This window comes from Dendrobates tinctorius, unplaced genomic scaffold, assembly GCF_039654945.1.
Source record: "Dendrobates tinctorius isolate UK_male_01 unplaced genomic scaffold, ASM3965494v1 ptg000349l, whole genome shotgun sequence".
NCBI classification, from domain to species: domain Eukaryota; kingdom Metazoa; phylum Chordata; class Amphibia; order Anura; family Dendrobatidae; genus Dendrobates; species Dendrobates tinctorius.
Window position 1 is genome coordinate 73329 of NW_027362015.1, and position 20111 is coordinate 93439.

Here is a 20111-nt window from a genome sequence, read left to right on the forward strand (position 1 = left end):
TCCTTCAGACGGAACCTGAAAACCCACCTCTTCAAGAAAGCCTGCAATGACCCCGCTGCCTCCTCACCACTACTTGAGCTACCGCCTCACCATCACTGGAGCTGCTGCAACCTCCCAGCCTACTGTCTCCTTCCCCACCATCCTGTAGAATGTAAGTGTGGCGCCCCTGAGGTTCAGTCGCCACAGAGGTACTGCACCTTCTCCTAAGGTGTAGTGCCCCACCATCCAGGTAAGGTGGGAACCCCTTTCCACACTCCAACACTCTCAACCCACACACAACAGGGTAGTTCTGCACAACCACATTGCGGCTCAGTGCTTAGAGAGTAGCAGAGCACCTTTGGTGGTTCCCTGCTTGGAACACTGGATGTGCTGGGAGGTGGGTGGAGTTAAGATACATAAAAGAGTGGGAAAGTGTAGGATGTGAGGTTCAGTCTGACAGAAGGTCAGTCGGGTAGGAAGTCACTCAGACAGGAGTGAGGATCCCTGGAAGGAGGGATGAAGGAAGGAGTGCTGCAGCTGCCTCAGTGACCTGAGCCAGCTGGCACAGGAAAGGAAGAGCGGGAGAAAGATGTAGAACTGAAACCGAAGCTTCCATAAGAAAGAGAGACAAGTACGGAACGAAGGAGTAGAGAGAACAGAGAGGACGTGGGTTAGAAGAGGAACCCTGCCTATAGGTTCTCAGCGCAAGGCCGGGGCCCAGTCCCCGAGGTTGTATGGACACTTATGGTTCTGCAGCAGACACTGGTGGAGTAGTTGGCTGTAAATGCACTACTCTCATCTAAGACTTGGGACACAACAGCAATCAGATAGAGAGCCGGGACTCAGGAGAAGAGAGTCCCCGAGAGAGGCTACAGCTGTCTGCCGTACGAGTAGAGTTCTTGGGAACATCTGTCAGGAGGAACTCCAGCGTACCACGGTACTGGAGGTCTTCACACTTAAAGGCGCTATAGAGGAGACGTTCAGGAAAGGCACATAAGTTGGCGGAGCGTGGAAAGGAGCATTCCATCTTGCCTGGAGGTTGACTGGGTCCCTCACCCGGAGGACACAGCACAGAAGCAGGCATTACAGACTGTGAGTAAAGCGTTGGAACTACATGCCCTAGTGTCCTCCATTCCTTCCTGCATCCATCTGCCTAGCACTGCTGCATCCCCTGCGCCAAACACTACACCACCTAAGTGTCCCCACATCTACACTGCCCTGGGACATCAGCCCTGCCTGTGGAGGGCTATAACATCATTGCTGCACCACACCATCTGTCCCGGAGGATCTGTCTGCAGCGCCGGCTTAACACCTCCCTTGCCGAACACCATAAGTGGCGTCACGAACTATTCCATTCCACTTAAACTACATTACAAACTCCCTTTGATTACTTGGGCACCTAGGGCCATGGACCGGGTCACCGCCGCTGTGACACATCCCCCTGACACCGGCCCGGTACCGAGTACCCCACGGCCCTGGGAGGGCGACCCATAAGCCCGAAAGGACCGGGTCCTCTCTCCTCTATATCAGTCTGTGATTGTTAGTTTACTGTAAGTGATATCTGTAATTTGTATGTAACCCCTTCTCATGTACAGACCATGGAATCACTGGTGCTATAGAAATAAATAATGATAACAACAGCAGAATAATGACTGCAGCTCTGGAGGTCACTGGAGAATGAGACACAATGTAACAGTAGAATAGTGAGCGCACAGCTCTGGAGGTGACTGGAGGATAAGACCTGATGTAACAGCAGAATAGTGACTGCAGCTCTGGAGGTGACTGGAGGATCAGCGTAATGTGACAACAGAATCGTGAGTGCAGCTCTGGAGGCGGTGAGAGTGCATGGAGTAATACTCCCATCAGTTGAAGCTCCGTAATTTCCGCAGAGCGCCTTGTCCCTGGTGGTGGATGATGAGGCGGTGCTGAGGACGGGCATTCTGCTCCCGATGCCCTGTTACCCACTTTACATGGACACCGTTGCGCTGTCTGGCGCAGTCATGCTTCCGTATTCCCTGGATGAGGCTCGTGGCTGGGCTGTCAGTGTCAGCCGGATTCGGGAATCTCTCTCTACAGCCAGAAACCAATGTCTACCCCGCGTGCTCTGCGTCATCAACCCGGGGAACCCCACAGGTGAGGAACACTGGGCACGGTCACCGGTCCTATAATAAGACGAGATGCGGTCACGGGTCCTACAATAAGATGGGGCACAGTCACTGGTCCTATAATAAGATGGGGCGCTGTCATTGATCCTATAATAAGACGGGGTGCAGTCACCGGTCCTAAAATAACATGGGGCACGATGACCCGTCCTATAATAACAGGGGGCACGATGACCCGTCCTATAATAACATGGAGCACGATGACCCATCCTATAATAACAGGGGGCACGATGACCCGTCCTATAATAACATGGGGCACGATGACCCATCCTATAATAACATGGGGCACGATGACCCATCCTATAATAACATGGGGCACGATGACCCGTCCTATAATAACATGGAGCACGATGACCCGTCCTATAGTAACACGGGGCACGATGACCCATCCTATAATAACATGGGGCACGATGACCCGTCCTATAGTAACACGGGGCACGATGACCCGTCCTATAATAACACGTGGCACGATGACTGGTCCTATAATAACACGGGGCATGATGACCATCCTATAATAACATGGGGCACGATGACCATCCTATAATAACATGGGGCACGATGACCCGTCCTATAATAACACGTGGCACGATGACTGGTCCTATAATAACACGTGGCATGATGACCTGTCCTATAATAACATGGGGCATGATGACCTGTCCTATAATAACACGGGGCATGATGACCCGTCCTATAATAACATGGGGCATGATGACCCGTCCTATAATAACATGGGGCATGATGACCGGTCCTATAATAACATGGGGCATGATGACCTGTCCTATAATAACATGGGGCATGATGACCCGTCCTATAATAACACGTGGCACGATGATCTGACCTATAATAACATGGGGCACGATGACTGGTCCTATAATAACACGGGGCACGATGACCCGTCCTATAGTAACACGTGGCACAATGACCAGTCCTATAATAACATGGGGCACGATGACCCGTCCTATAGTAACACGGGGCACGATGACATGTCCTATAATAACATGGGCACGATGACCGGTCCTATAATAACATGGGGCATGATGACCGGTCCTATAATAACATGGGGCATGATGACCCGTCCTATAATAACATGGGGCACAATGACCAGTCCTATAATAACATGGGGCACGATGACCCGTCCTATAGTAACACGGGGCACGATGACATGTCCTATAATAACATGGGGCATGATGACCGGTCCTATAATAACATGGGGCATGATGACCCGTCCTATAGTAACACGGGGCACAATGACCAGTCCTATAATAACATGGGGCACGATGACCCGTCCTATAGTAACACGGGGCACGATGACATGTCCTATAATAACATGGGGCACGATGACCCGTCCTATAGTAACACGGGGCACGATGACATGTCCTATAATAACATGGGCACGATGACCGGTCCTATAATAACATGGGGCATGATGACCGGTCCTATAATAACATGGGGCATGATGACCGGTCCTATAATAACATGGGGCATGATGACCCGTCCTATAATAACATGGGGCATGATGACCGGTCCTATAATAACATGGGGCATGATGACCCGTCCTATAATAACATGGGGCATGATGACCCGTCCTATAATAACATGGGGCACGATGACCCGTCCTATAATAACATGGGGCACGATGACTGGTCCTATAATAACACGGGGCATGATGACCGGTCCTATAATGACATGAGATGTGATCACAAGTCCTATAATACGGGGGTTACCCTACATCAGACAGCTGCGGTCCGGATCATACACCACCTCTTTTTCTCTCTTGTCCCCCCAGGACACGTCCTGACCCTGGAGAATATCTCGGAGCTCATTCACCTGGCGGCCGAGGAGAAGCTGCTGATCTTTGCGGATGAGGTGACCTCAGATTATTGTTATGATAATGTAGCAACTCACTCAGGGAAAATAGGTCACAAACCAAATACTGCAATTGACCCTGCCAGGTCCTGTACAAATTAGAGATCCTGACCCCGCAGTCCCTAGTGGTTCCTGCATGAGCTGAGATAGCCCTAACCAGACATGACGAAGGCAACTCGGACCTAAGCTGACTGAAAGGCCATTGAGCTCATGTTCCTCCTAAAGAACTGGAGGGCCAAGCAGAGTGTGAATTACCTACAGAAAGGAATGTGTGCTGAAATAGATCCCAGAGTGAGTAAAGCAAACCACAAAATATAAAATAAAGGGTTGAGAATGTACTGAAAATATGCCGCCTACTTCCTAAATAGAAGCAGAAGATAGGAGCAGGGTAAAGAACATGAACAGCAGAGAGAGAGAAACCCTAGCTGGTCTTTCACTGACTGACATAATTTACAGCAATAAGGCTGGGCAACAAAAAGACACTATCACAAGCAAGAAATACCAGCAGAAGAAAAGTATAGAAAGCTGCACCTGAAAGGTGATTGGGCAGACAAATGAGCAAATGAAAGCACCTGTTACCCTAAAAGACAAAAGCAGGGATAACAGAAACTAAACACCCAGAGGAAAGATGTAACTGCTGTGACTCAGCGGACAGAGACACTGACCACAAAGCACAGGCTCAGGGGTTCGAACCCACCCACATGACAATTATGTCCTGATTCCAACAGTCCTGATAGTCAGCAGAATCTGTGTATGGCAGCATTATATGTGTATGCAGTATTATGTGTGTGTGCTGTGTATGCAGTATTATATGTGTATTCAGTATTGTGTGCTGTGTATGGCAGTTTTATATGTGTATGAAGTATTGTGTGCTGTGTATGGCAGTATTATATGTGTGTGCTGTGTATGTCAGTATTATATGTGTGTGCTGTGTATGGCAGTATTATATGTGTGTGCTGTGTATGGCAGTATTATATGTGTATGCAGTATTGTGTGCTGTGTATGGCAGTATTATATGTGTGTGCTGTGTATGGCAGTATTGTGTGTGCTGTGTATGGCAGTATTATGTGTGTATGCAGTATTATGTGTGTGCTGTGTATGGCAGTATTATGTGTGTGTGTGCTGTGTATGGCAGTATTATGTATGTATGCAGTATTATGTGTGTGCTGTGTATGGCAGTATTGTGTGTGCTGTGTATGGCAGTATTATGTGTTATATGTGTATGCAGTATTATGTTTGTGTGCTGTGTATGGCAGTATTATGTGTGTTATATATGAGAGATGGGTGGATCTGGCTACCCACATACCTCACCTCTGGGTATGGTTACATTCTATATAATGGAGGCTGTTGTTTGGCACATGGTCTGTGTGTTGGGAGGAAGACGGCCTCCTGTGTGTTTGGCTCCAGACCGAGCCTGAGAACTGGACACTAACCCAGCCTGTGTGCCCACAGACCCGGCGGTGTAGAGCCCTGCTATGGACATTTTGTGTTGTGTTTTGCCTGATCTAAAGGCTGTTTATTTTCTGTTTTGCTTCTGGGGTTTATGAAGCAATAAACCCTCTAGAACGTTTAAAGGAACAAGCCTCCTGTTTTTCTCCCGCCGCACCTGAGAGATTAAAACCCCTACAGGCAGTATTATGTGTGTGTGTGCTGTGTATGGCAGTATTATGTGTTTGTGCAGTGTATGTCAGTATTGTGTGTGCTGTGTATGGCAGTATTATGTGTGTGTGTTGGGAGTTCATTCTCTGGTTCACCAGTTGTGAGTTCTCCTTCCAGACTCCCTCTGGTGGTAACAGGAGGTAGTGAGGCTGATTTGATCGGTGGAGATCTGCCACCTGAGAATGAGGATGATGATTGGACCTCAGGAGTCTCAGACAGCCGACGCCCTATTCAGTTGCTGGTGATTCCTTCTGGCTTGCCAGCTCTTGGTTTTCAGGTCTGTTTCAGTCATCTAAAGCTAAGTTTTTCTGCTAATGTTCACACTTGATTTTGTTGGTCTATTCAGTTTTTTGTGTGGCCAGCCAGCCCCGGCTGGGGGCTGTGCTGAATTTCCACTCTTATTTATCAGTATTTGCCAAATTGATTTTTGTCCCTTACTAGTTTGGTCTCTTTTTGCTCTGTCTCAGAATATTTCAGAGTGCTGATATAGTGGGAGAAGTCTAGTGACTTCAGGGTTAATTTTGCTATCAGAAGTGTTGGACATTATTTTTGAAGGGTTTTTTGCAGGTTGCAGACAGTGTCTTTTCTTTCCTTTCCTGTCTAATTAGTTTGGGCCCCATCGTTTGCTCAGCCTATTTTCCTGCCTGTGTTTGTGCCTTCATCTTGTTTCACCGTCAATACATGTGTGGGGGCTATCTATTCCTTTGGGGTTTGCTCCGGGGCAGTTAGTTTTCCCCTTTTCATGCTTCAGGCTTATTTAGTCCTCCAGCTGTGACAAAGCATCTAGGAACATCATAGGTACGCTCCACGGCTGCTGCTAGTTGTGTGGTAGGATCAGGGATCTGCAATCTGCATAGTTACCAACCTCTCTGGTTTTCTGTGACTTAGTTTGTTTTGCGTTTTTCTCCTCGGTGACCCATTCATAACAGTGTGTGTATGGTAGTATTATGTGTATGTGCTGTGTATGGTAGTATTATGTGTGTGTGCTGTGTATAACAATATGATGCATGTGTGCTGTTCCATCTAAAGTTATGATTATATGCTTATATAGATTGTGTTATGTTACCATTCTTTGTGTTCAGTTTTGCATTTGGTCTGCTGCCACCTGCTGTCCTTTTACTGTATAGCAGACGGCAGCTAATTAATTCTAGTACATGCCTTCCACTTCCGGGTCAGGTCACGCCTTCTCTTCCTGCTTGCAGTGTTGAGGTAGGGCTAAATTAACCCTTCACGGTTGATCCAGTGATTTCCAAATTAGTTCACAGGGCGTTGCTAGCAACTGGGAATGACCACACGGAGATGTGTCTCTGTATGGGAGGATCCAGGCAGATCACTGAGCCCCTTTACTGAATCTCACATTACATAGCATTCTGCTTAATTATGCAAAGTATACAGCTACCAATAGAATCGTAATACATTTAAGCCAATAGTATTGCAAGAAAATCGGAATATGTCACTAGCTGCTGGACGTAGAATATAGAACAATAGCACATTCTTTTAGGGTCTCATCTCATATCTCATATCTTGTACAAGCTGGAACAGTCTGGTTTCATAACAGTCGTGAACTTTCATCTAGTTAATTTACAAAATTTAACTCGTAAACAACAAAATGGCGTCGCAAGCACAAAAATGGATCCCGGAGAACAAGATATCCCGTACATCTGAATACTGTACTTCACAATTCCCCCCTAGATAAATTTTGTTAACACATATGCAGCATCAGAGGTGCTATCCCAAGCTAACAGCTTGAGGGGTACTGGTCTTCACATGACTGATGCCGTGTTACCAGTCATGGCTGTCGCAGCGCACCCATCCCCCCTGTATAATGCAGTTCTCGAATAACAATTTTTGATGACGGTGGTGGGGATCTTTTGTAGGTAGCCATGTGCTTGGCTTCAACATCTTCCTAGGACCATGCGCCTTACCTTTGATAATGGCCACCTGAGTAGGTAATTTGATCGAGTCCATGAGGGTTTTTTACAGCTTCAGCATTTTTCACTGGGGTTCCGGCAGTAGTAATAAACCCTCGATTGCCCCATAGAGCCCCAAAATCGTGAGCAATACCAAATGAATACCGTGAGTCCGTGTATAACACCAGATCAGCATTTGGGAGTGGATTCTCACTGACATTTGGTGGAGTAGCTGTTTCATCTATCAGAAGTTGGGAACAATCATGTTGGAGGTAATCCTCATCACTGCCATCTTCCCTTATAGTTCATTATACCGTCTTTCAAGGCGTTGTAAAGGGGTTGCATTATGCGGGATGCATCCGGTATCCACTGACAACAATAAGTGCATAATCCAAGAAAACGCTGGAGTTCATTTTCATCTTTTGGGAAAGGAAGGGAGCTGACAGCTATTTTTCTTTCTTCTGCGAGGTGTCTGGCACCCTGAAGGAGACAGTGACCCAAGAATATCACTTGACCAAGGCAGAACTGAAGTCTCGAGGCCGAAATCCGACAATTCAGTGCTGCCAGATACTTAAGGAGGCTAACAGTGGCAGAAATGACAAAAGACAGTCGCTCATATATATTTTTCTTTTTGCAAACTGGTTGGGACTGTTTTGTGCCCATTGTGGCATCTGTGGGAAAGACATGAAAAATACAAATTTCCTCACTGTCTTCATCTACATAGGGATTATATAACATAAGAACCATCTGACCATCATCTTGGAATTGTATTCTGGAGCGGAACTGTGATAATAAATCTGCCCCTAGTAAATTTACTGGACACGTGGGAGAGATTACAAACTGAACAGTAACCTTGGGAAAAGGTCCCACAGAAATAGGGTTTATAAAAGTATATTAATTGGGTCTACCATCTACTCTGATTAAAATATCAGGGGAATGACAATTTCTCTGAAAGTGCTCGAGTCTGGCACAGCGCCAGCATTAGCAGGGAGGGGCTGAGGAGCAGGGTTCCCAGTAGCTGAAGTCTGAGGGGGGGGCCAGAGTTTGCTGTGTGGGCTGAAGGGCACACTGTGTGCTCACAGCTGCGGTGGGGGCTAGAGGCTGCTGTTTGCTTTTTTTTTTTTCTCTCTCTCTGCTGAACAGAGCGGGTTAAAGTCTTCTGAAAACTTTTTTTTTCTCTGGATCGGGTGAACGGGGATTGAGGCTGGCGGCGGATGCTAATAGATACTGTAAGCGTTTAACAAAGAAAAGGTGGGGGCTGCCTTTCGGTCTTCTTGTACAATTGTCATCTAGCAGGGAGACCTCTTCTTTCAAATCATCACTTTTAACTATTCGTCTGCCTAACACATTAGTCTCGATCTTAGTTCCTTCTTAATCAATCACTTCCTCACACCACAGTCACTTTCTTGAACCACAATACATCCCGTCCCTGTCATAATAATAGACAATTTTCCTTCTTCAACATAGCAGTAACAGAAACAATCAGAATTCACTTGCTGTTCAATGTCCACATAACCTTCATTATACAATTCATGTGCCAAGCCACGGAATTCCTCAGCGCCTTCAAGTAATCCATCATCAGTCAACCTTCCTTTATTCTTTTTAACTCCTTCATCCCATAGCGTAGGCTGCAACCTCCCGCCCTTAGGAAATCCCCGAATCGAAAATATTTTTCCTGCATTCCTGACAGATTTCTTTCCTCGTCTTTGAAGCATAAGACTAACAGTATCTGATCCTTCACACAATTCCAAACTTTTTTCCACAGAAACATAATTCTCTCCTTTAGAGCTAAATACCCTTACTTAAATTGTGCACAATACCGAAGCGGCCGTCTCAGTTTGTTTCACCGGGTCAACCCCCTCTGGGAAGCCCAAAATCGCGGTACTCAGTGAAAGGAGGAGGGCGTCTCAGACTATCCCTCCGGACACCTCTGGTTATATACACATCTATATATACCTGAGTTACGTATCCTACCCAGTCTTCGAGCACTTCACCACGCCTAATTACTAATAATGATCGGGAATTTCAGGGTATTTTGACTATAAAGAGAGCCACAATCACTGGTCAATCCGGGGTGTCAGTCCCTTATGAGGTACGGTTCGAGCACTGGGCCCCCAACGGGACTGCACCTGTATATGATTCCACCCATGAATCACCCCACCACGGGGACAAACCTCAGATCCTCTTTGCAGCAACAAGCACAGGAAAACCACACCAACGGTCAGTCTGAACAGTATAACTGCCAACTTACCGTGGTTGTCGTGGGGGGTGATCAGTCCCAATTTTCCAGCACCTGTGTCCGCTCCGAGGGTCCTTTGTCTTGTTGTTCTCCGGTGGCAGAGGCGTCCCTATTCGGGGGCCGCACATTGGGCGCCAAGCTGTCACTGTTGAGGTAGGGCTAAATTAACCCTTCACGGTTGATCCAGTGATTTCCAAATTAGTTCACAGGATGTTGCTAGCAACTGAGAATAACCACACGGAGATGTGTCTCTGTATGGGAGGATCCAGGCAGATCACTGAGCCCCTTTACTGAATCTCACATTACATAGCATTCTGCTTAATTATGCAAAGTATACAGCTACCAATAGAATCGTAATACATTTAAGCCAATAGTATTGCAAGAAAATCGGAATATGTCCCTAGCTGCGGGACATAGAATATAGAACAATAGCGCATTCTTTTAAGGTCTCATCTCATATCTCATATCTTGTACAAGCTAGAACAGTCTGGTTTCATAACAGCCGTGAACTTTCATCTAGTTAAGTTACAAAACTTAACTCGTAAACAACAAAATGGCGTCGCAAGCACAAAAATGGAGTCTGAAGAACAAGATATCCCGTACATCTGAATACTGTACTTCACAGCAGCCATTATTAGTTTCCTTTTCACCCGGGAGAGACACGCTTACCAGGCTGTGGAAGGCATCAGTTTTTTGACCACACACAATTTGCTAACTTTTCTAAATCACCTTGCTGCATACCTTGCTGCACACATCTTGCTGTACCACCTGGGTTGTTACACCTGCATTTCTGGAGAAGTACTGCATTACCAATCATAAAAAGAGAAAAGAGCCAGCACTGCCAGTGGTCAGAACGCATAACATGAGGTGCATATGCACATATCTTACTGCATTCAAAATGAGACATTTAGCAAAATATTGATCAATATATTGAGCCACCCCGCCACGCCAAGGCAATCTCATATGGGGGGTCCTACTCTACATTTGTATTTATTCACTGTGCCATTGCGGCCTCCTAAATGTTTTAAAAGCAAGACCATATCAAATGCAATCCATACCTGAAGCATATCTGCATCACTCCCGTGCAGCCAGATGGAGCAGGTGCAGATGAAGGCCAACCAGGTCTGAACACAGACATCTCAGGTTTGACCTCCACACACTGCCTGACCAGCAAACACAGATGAAGGGCAATGCAGGCTCAGACATGGATGCAAAAATAAATAAAGCCTGGGGCAGGGCGGGGCTGCCGTGAGTGTGCACAGCAGCCTAGATCAATCACAATAAACACAGAAAAGATGGCGAACATGACCCAGCGTGCACGGCAACAGTGGTGGTCAGTAAGATATGTGCATATGCACCTCATGTTATGCGTTCTGACCACTGGCAGTGCTGGCTCTTCTCTCTTTTTATTGCAAATTGGTTTTGTGGCTGACCACCACTGTTGCCGTGCACGCTGGGTCATGTTCGCCATCTTTTCTGTGTTTATTGTGATTGATCTAGGCTGCTGTGCACACTCACGGCAGCCCCGCCCTGCCCCAGGCTTTATTTATTTTTGCATCCATGACTGGGCCTGCATTGCCCTTCATCTGTGTTTGCTGGATGGGCAGTGTGTGGAGGTCAAACCTGAGATGTCTGTGTTCAGACCTGGTTGGCCTTCATCTGCACCTGCTCCATCTGGCTGCACGGGAGTGATGCAGATATGCTTCAGGTATGGATTGCATTTGATATGGTCTTGCTTTTAAAACATTTAGGAGGCCGCAATGGCACAGTGAATAAATACAAATGTAGAGTAGGACCCCCCATATGAGATTGCCTTGGCGTGGCGGGGTGGCTCAATATATTGATCAATATTTTGCTAAATGTCTCATTTTGAATGCAGTAAGATATGTGCATATGCACCTCATGTTATGCGTTCTGACCACTGGCAGTGCTGGCTCTTCTCTCTTTTTATTACCAATCATACACTGTATGTCCAGATTTCCAATAAACAAGTCTGGACTTCACAATATCTGGTGTGTATCATCTCTCCGGACGCATGAACAGCAAAACAGCAACAATGGTCCTGTCTGCTCTGCATCGAGGAAACGGAAGGTAGGAATCTCTCCCAGCCCCACTCAGCTACACCTCCATTCGCCTCATGTGGGGACAGAACAGTCAAAAAACTGCCTTGAAGCCCGGCAAAAAATCACCCTTATATCCTAACCCGTCTGCCCGCTCACATACTGCAGCCTTGCTCTGCTAAAAAAAACTCTGCAGCGTCACCCCAGACAGCATTGTGCATAGAGACTGTCTGTATATTATACAACATTGCTGCAGATTGTCAGACTGCAAAACCCCACAATTCTCTTAAAACACATTGGGGATCTCGTCAGGATGCCTTAACTAAGCTGCACTGCGATTTCCAGCCCCCAATCCAAACGTTCAGTTTCTTAACGAGACAGTGCACCTTAAATCAAAATGGCCAAAAAAGACCCTGCACAGTCTCCCACTGCTGAAACAGAGCAAATACTACCCGATACTGTCCATTATGAAGAGGGGGAAACAGAGCCAGCTTCAGAAACAGACCAAGACTCACGACCAAGACGCTCTGTCAAACCAACCATAAAGGCTGTCGAAAACTATCACAGTACAAAGGATGAGTTCAATAACAACCTGGACGACCTATGGGAACGAGTCACCTCCCTCATGTCAAGCATCCAATGCCACAAAAATGATGCAGTGAGTCTACAGGACACTATAAAACGGCTAGACACGGCCCACGGAAGATACAAGAGACTGTCCGCAGGGTACGTTGCCTTCCTAAAAGACTCTAATATTGATGAAGCCTCATCAGAATTAAGCAACGTGGATTCCACAGAAAAAGAAAGGGATGCCGCCGTGCAAGACGCCAAAGATAAAGCGGAGCTCCGTATTGCTTATCTGCAAGAAGCTGGATCTCACAGGTCAGGCTCATCCAGACACTCTGCTTGGTCATACAAATCATCCTGCTCAAGAACTTCAGCCCTCAGCGACAGAATCCTAGAGGCCCGTTTAAACGCAGAGCGATCCAAACTAAGACGCTCCTACACAGAAACAACAGAAGCAGAGGCAGAAGCCAAGAAAGCTGAAGCAGAGCCAGAAGCCAAGAAAAAGCAGAGGCAGAAGCCAAGAAAGCGAAAGCTGAGGCAGAGGCAGAAGCCAAGAAAGCAGAAGCAAAAGCAGAAGCAGAGGCCCAAGCAAAGATCCTTCAAGCAGAAGCAGAGGCTCGTGCAAAGATTCTTCAAATAGAAATGGAGGAAAAAAATCGCATTAGCTGAAGTAAAAATACTCGAGCAAGCATTGAAGCAAAACCTCGACCCAATTTGCCTACCACCACTGGAAGAAGAGGACCCAGCTGTCTGTACCAGTGATTACGTGCAGAAACAGATATCTGCAGCACACACCTTCTCCAGCGACGTTCAACCCAACAATGTGGAAACGTCCAAGTCAGCCCAACTTACGGTGCCAGTGTTACCCACAGCATCTGCAGAGACCCAAGACCAACACCATAATGTGTCCTCTCAGGGGCAGTAATCATCACAAGATGACCACAAGATGCACTCCAGTCCATCTCCACAGTTCAAGCCGCAGTCATCAAAATCTCCAGAGGTTAAACCACAGCTCAACCCTGCAGCAACATCATTCTACCCGGGAACAATTCACCCTTCCACGCCACACAGCTTATACGCCAGAGTGGCAACACAAGCTAACATGGTAACAAGGAGTGAAGGATCGGATATGCCCGAGTTAGCCAGGTTTATGGTGAGCAAAGCTCTTATCAGCACCAGCCTCTCAAAGTTTGACGACTGTGCAGAGAACTACAGAGCCTGGAAAGCAACCTTCAAGGCCACCATTGCTTACCTCAATCTATCTGCAAAGCGGGAGCTCGACCTCATGGTAAAATGGTTTGGTCCTGACTCCACGAACCGTATCAAGAGTCTCCGGACCGTCTACATGGGGCAAGCTGAAGCAGGTCTCGCTGCTGCCTGGCTGAGACTCGAAAGAACTTACGGCAGCGCTGAAGCCATAGAAAAGTCCCTACACAAGAGACTGCAGAACGTTCCAAGGATCAACCTTAAGGAAGCCCACAAGCTTCTGGATTTAAGCGATCTGCTTATGGAGCTGGAACTCGCAAAAAAAGACCCTCGTCTGTCTGGATTGTGCTACCTGGACACCGCCCATGGGGTGAACCCTATCGTCTCAAAGCTGCCACATAGTCTGCAAGAGAAGTGGACAGTATGCGTTTCCAGGTACAAAAGGCCACATGATGTCACCTTTCCCCCGTTCAGTCAGTTCTGCAAGTTTGTCGACGAACAGGCCCAAATGAGGAACAACCCTAGCCTAGACTTCCTGGAGTCTAACACTACAGCTCCAGCAACACCATCATCATGGTATGAAAGCGTCTCACATAGACACAAGGACTTGAGGAGCAGTGTAAGTGTCAGAAAGACTAACCTGCCACCATCTGCAGTAACTGCCGATAAACAGTACACTATTCCATCGAGAGATAAGTCTTTCAATCGTGAGTGTCCCGTTCACAAAAAAACGCACTCACTGAATAAATGTAGAGGCTTCAGGTCCAAAACCATGCAGGAGTGCAAGAAAATCCTTAGCGAACTTGGGGTAAGTTTCAAGTGCTGCGTCTCATTAGAACACATGGCCAAGGACTGTAAATCTGCCATTAAGTGTGAAGAGTGTCATAGTGACAAACACCCATCAGCTTTGCATCCAACCTCAGCCACCAGCGATCCAGCAGTCGCAGTTACCTCTAGTCCAGCTACAAGTCATGGCGGGGAGCCACAGAATAACGCCAAGTCTACCACGGCTGTCTCCTGCTCATGCTCAGAGTTATGTGGGGAGAGCCAAAGTGATAAATGCTGTGCCAGGATATGCCTAATCAGAGGTTATCCAGAAGGGCAACCAGAGAAGGCAGTAAAAATGTATGCCATCATTGACGATCAGAGCAATCGATCCCTGGCTGGACCTATGTTCTTTGAAGCCTTTGGAATCAAGGGACCAGCAACGCCCTATACTCTGAATACTTGCTCAGGCCACATAAAGATTAGCGGCAGGAGGGCACAAGGTTTCATTGCTTCTCCTGTCAACGGAGGCGTAGAAATACCCCTACCTACGCTAATCGAATGCGATCAAATACCCGACCAAAGGGATGAGATCCCTATCCCAGAAGCTGCATTCCACCAACCACACTTAAGGCACCTTGTCAGCGTTATCCCACCTATGGACTCAGATGCTGAAATCCTACTTCTGCTCGGCAGAGACAATTTAAGGATACATAAGGTCTGCCAACAGTGCAATGGTCCTGACTATGCCCCCTACGCACAGAGACTCGACTTGGGGTGGAAATCATTGGAGTCGATTCCTTTAAGACCTATGTACGCAGAGATGGACGAGCTACTTTCTGCAAACCATGCCCTCATCACTATGAGGTGAAAGAGAAGCCTCCAGATCCCGTACAGCTGCCTGATGTCATTCCTTCTCCCTATGCAGATGACTTGGGAAGATCGGTGTTTCATACAACTAAGGATGACAACAAAGTAGCCCCGTCAATGGAAGACAAGGAATTTGTCAGGATAATGGACAATGAGTTCCTTAAGGACGAGACGAATCACTGGATTTTTCCCCTACCCTTCCGAGCTACCAGGGTAAGACTCCCGAACAATCGTGAACAAGCCTTGTCCAGATTCAACTCTCTCCAGCGCAAACTTAGCAACAAACCGGAGATGAAAGAACACATTGTCACCTTTATGAGCAAGATATTGCGGAATAACCATGCAGAACCAGCTCCTCCCTTAAAGGAAAACGAGGAGTGCAGGTACCTACCCTCATTCGGAGTATATCACCCAAGGAAACCTAAGCAAATTAGAGTTGCCTTTGATTCAAGCGCCAAACATCAAGGTGTATCTCTCAACGATGTCCTCCTCACGGGTCATAACCTTACAAACAACCTAGTAGGAGTGTTGATGAGGTTCCGGAAAGAGCCCATCGCCGTCACCGCCGACATTGAACAAATGTTCCACTGTTTCATAGTCAGAGCGGACCACAGGTATTTCCACAGGTTCCTATGGTACAAGGACAATGATCCCAGCAAAGAGATGGTGGAGTATCGCATGAAGGTGCACGTATTCGGGAACAGCCCTTCCCCAGCAGTGGCAACCTATGGCCTGCGGAGAACTGCACAAGAAGGAGAGTCCAAATATGGAACAGATGCCAGAGACTTTGTAAAGAAAGACTTCTATGTAGATTATGGACTAAAATCTCTGCCCAGAGAAGAAGCGGCTATCGATCTACTCAAGAGGACCCAAGGTATGCTGAACCAAGCTGTCACGGGGTCCTTCTCTGGTATCACACAATCAACAGAGCAAGAGAAGAGTAAACAATTCCAAGACCTTTATTCAGGCAAAAATACGAAAAGGTCCATATTCAGTCCACCACACAAAGGATAAGATAGTCCAGAATAAGAATGCAGTCCAGTATCAGGATAAAATGTCCAGGGAAGCGAGATTCCAAAACACTCTAGCACCAGAGGATAAAAATGGGTCCTTCTCTCTGAAATGCAGCCTTTTCACCATCTTGTCTCTACCGGAACTGACTTGTCCAGCTGCCGTTCTTCCCCCCACACCCTTCCTTGTCCAGAGGTAGTCAAACAAGTTGCCTCCCAGAGGAGAACAAAAGGCCTTAGGGATTAATGCACTACAGGGGGTCATCAAGAGACAGATACAGTGAGGCTGTAGACTTACAATGTAATAAGAAAAACACTATGAAAATAACTGGAATTGTTAAAAATAGGAATATACAAAAAATGACATCCACATAACATATCACACCATCACAACCTCTCCCCCCACATAATAAGTGAGCACGCCATGAGGTCTACACAGACCTCTGGTCTGCTCACTTTAGTCCACATTGCTCAGTTATTTATAATTCCTTGTACAGTGGCAGGGGTAGGTCAGCCTGGGGAGCCTATGGTTCTTCTTGTTGAGACAGTCCATCGGCGTTCTGGTGTTGGCTTCCTCGCTTGTATTGGATGGAGAAGATGTAGGGTTGTAAGGACAAGCTCCACCGCAGCAATCTTCCATTGTCCCCTGATACGCGATTCAGCCATGTGAGGGGGTTGTGGTCTGTAACAATTGTAAAGTCTCTGCCATACAAGTAGGGCTGCAATTTTTTTAGCGCCCATACCATGGCAAGGCACTCCTTTTCAATAGTGGCATAGGCAACTTCCCGATCCAGTAGTTTCCGACTGGCAAAAGCAACAGGATGTTCTTCTCCGGCGGCGTTCACTTGGCTAAGTACTGCCCCAATCCCAAAGGTGGATGCATCTGTCTGCACGAGGAACCTGCGTTTATAATCCGGGGCAGCCAAGACAGGAGCAGTGACGAGGGCAGTCTTTAACGCTGAAAAGGAATCCTCGCATGCCATCGTCCACGTCACATTCCTAGGCATGTTCTTGCGGGTCAGGTCGGTTAGGGGCTTGGCCAAGGTGCTGAAATTAGAAACAAATTTGCGATAGTAACCAGCAGTTCCTAAAAACGCAAGCACCTGCTTTTTAGTCTGGGGTCTACACCAGTTGCTAATGGCTTCCACCTTGGCAGGCTCAGGCCTTAGTGTCCCACCCCCTACTCTATGCCCGAGGTACTGCACCTCAGCCATCCCTATTTGGCACTTATCAGGGCGAATGGTCAGTCCTGCAGAAAGGATACAGTCCAGCACTATGCCCAAGTGTTTAAGATGTTCCTCCCAGGTTGTGCTAAAAATGGCGATGTCGTCTAAGTAAGCACAGGCAAAGTCCTGACATTGTTGTAACAGTCGATCCACCAGTCTCTGGAAAGTAGCGGGGGCAGTTTTCATCCCAAAGGGCATTCCCAGGAACTCATAAAGCCCAAATGGAGTAATGAAGGCTGAGCGCTCCCGAGCGTCCTCCGTTAGGGGTATCTGCCAGTACCCCTTGCTCAAGTCTAACGTGGTCACAAATTGGGCACTGGCCAGACGATCCAATAGATCATCAATCCTGGGCATGGGATAAGCATCACTCTTGGTGGCATCATTTAGTCGTCTGTAATCAACGCAGAATCGTGTTGTACCATCCTTCTTGGGGACCAGGACGACAGGAGAGGCCCAATAACTGTGAGATGGCTGAATAACTCCCAGTTGTTTCATCTCCTCCAGTTCGTTCTTTATCATGCCTTGAACAGCCTCTGGAACCCGGTAGGCAGCCTGCTGGATGGGGTGTGGTCCGGGGGTTTCCACATGGTGACTGGTGAGAGTAGTCTTCCCCGGCTTTGAGGAGAAAGCAGCAGCCCTCGGCCTTAGTACAGCGACAATATCGTCCTTTTGTATATCCGATAAATGGGAGCCCAGGGGCACTTGTTCCAGTGATCCTCCCGCTTGGGCAACCTGGAGGAGATCTGGGAGATACTCGTCGTCGGCGTTATCACTAGGGGGGTGGCAGACAGCTAGAACAGGCAGAGATCGGTCGTGGTAGTCTTTCAGCATGTTAATGTGGATGGTTTTCTGTCGTCGACCACTAGAGTCCAGGGCAATAACATAGTTAGTGTCATTAATTTTCTTGGCAACCTGATAAGGGCCTTCCCACACTGCTTGAAGCTTGTTGGCAGGGGAAGCAGTAATCATGAGCACTTGCTGTCCTTCCATAAATTCCCAGTTCCTGGCATTACGGTCATACCAGGTTTTTTGTCTGGACTGGGCCATTCGCTGATGTTCTTTAGCAAAGGTAGCTAGCTGGGCGAGACGGTCTCTGAGCTCTAGAACATAGGGAACGATGGGAATTCTGGTGTCTGAGATGTCTCCCTCCAAATGTTCTTTCAGAAGAGTGAGAGGCCCACGGACCTTCCAGCTAAACAGTAGTTCGAAGGGAGAGAACCCTGTGGACTCTTGGGGAACCTCCCGATAGGCGAAGAGGAGATGTGGCAGGTACTTTTCCCAGTCTTTTTCAACGTCAACAAAAGCCCTCAGCATATTTTTTAGGGTTCCATTAAAGCGTTCACATAGTCCGTTGGTCTGCGGGTGGTATGGGGTGGTGCGAATGGCTCGAACACCACAGGTATGCCATAGGGACTGGACCAGATCTGACATGAACTGAGTGCCTTGATCCGACAATATTTCACTAGGAAAACCTACCCGGGTAAAGATGGTAACAAGGGCCTCGGCTACCTTTACTGCTGTAATACTGGACAGGGCCACAGCTTCAGGATACCTAGTGGCATAATCCACCTCGGTCAGGATATATTTTTTCCCTGACCTGCTGGGGTGGGCCAGAGGACCTATGATGTTGACGGCTACACGTTGAAATGGTTCCTCAATTATGGGCAGGGATTGCAGGGGTACCTTATGTCGAGCTCCTGGATGCCGCATTCGCTGGCACACATCACAGGTGCGGCAATAATGGGCTACCGACTGCGAGACACCCGGCCAGTAAAAACTTTGGGTGAGTCTCTTTTCAGTCCTTTTTCTCCCTTGATGCCCAGCCAAGGGGATGTCATGAGCCAGTTGAAGTAGCTGTGCCCTGTACTTCTGAGGGACAATGAGTTGCCTGGTCGTTGCGTCAGGGTTGCCCTGGTCACTGCCCTTTGTTACACGATAATACAGTCCGTTTTCTCGAGTGAAGCCATCCCCATTATCTCCCATGTGCCCAGTTTCTGCCTTTCGCCTAAGGGTTGCTAAGGTAGTGTCATCCTCTATTTCTCTCCTAAACTCCTCTCTGTCCAAAGACTCTCCCAATGTAGTAGCAGCGAAAGTATTGCTTACCGACTCTGATGCGGTTCGTGGTGGTTGCTCCCCGGTGGGGTCCGGATGACGTAGTGCTTGAAGGGCCTGTAGTCGGGTGACTGCTCCCACAAATTGGCACTGTAACTTCCCAATGTCGTTCCCAAGGAGGATATCTGCAGGAAGTCCTCCCATAACTCCAATCCAACACAGTTTTTCTCCACAACCATAATCCAAACGCACAGAAGCTCGCTGTATATATTTGCGGGCACCGCCCGCCAGGACAATGGGAATTCCTGGACCCTGGTAAATTGCCTCGGGTCGAACCACACGGGGGTCAGCGATAGTCAAGAATGCCCCCGTGTCTCTAAGTCCTGACACTTTGTATCCATCAATAAAGACATCCCGCAGGTGGCGTTGCCGTTGCTCTGAGTAGCTAAAGGACAGAGGCCGGAGTCCGTACACTCCAGGAGGGGTATCTATGGTGCCGTGGATGGTGGTCCACTCTGGTGGGGGTGGTGGTAGCTCTTC

General features: G+C 47.7%; 1 protein-coding gene across 1 annotated transcript in view; it reads left to right on the top strand.

Moving 5' to 3' along the window:
- Window positions 1-20111, top strand: part of LOC141075034 (alanine aminotransferase 2-like) — a 139901-nt gene that overhangs the window by 60784 nt on the left and 59006 nt on the right. Inside the window, exons 5-6 of the mRNA XM_073562369.1 lie at window positions 1869-2112; window positions 3928-4007. Of these exons, the coding sequence (XP_073418470.1) occupies window positions 1869-2112; window positions 3928-4007 (324 nt within the window). The remainder of the gene's footprint in view (window positions 1-1868; window positions 2113-3927; window positions 4008-20111) is intronic.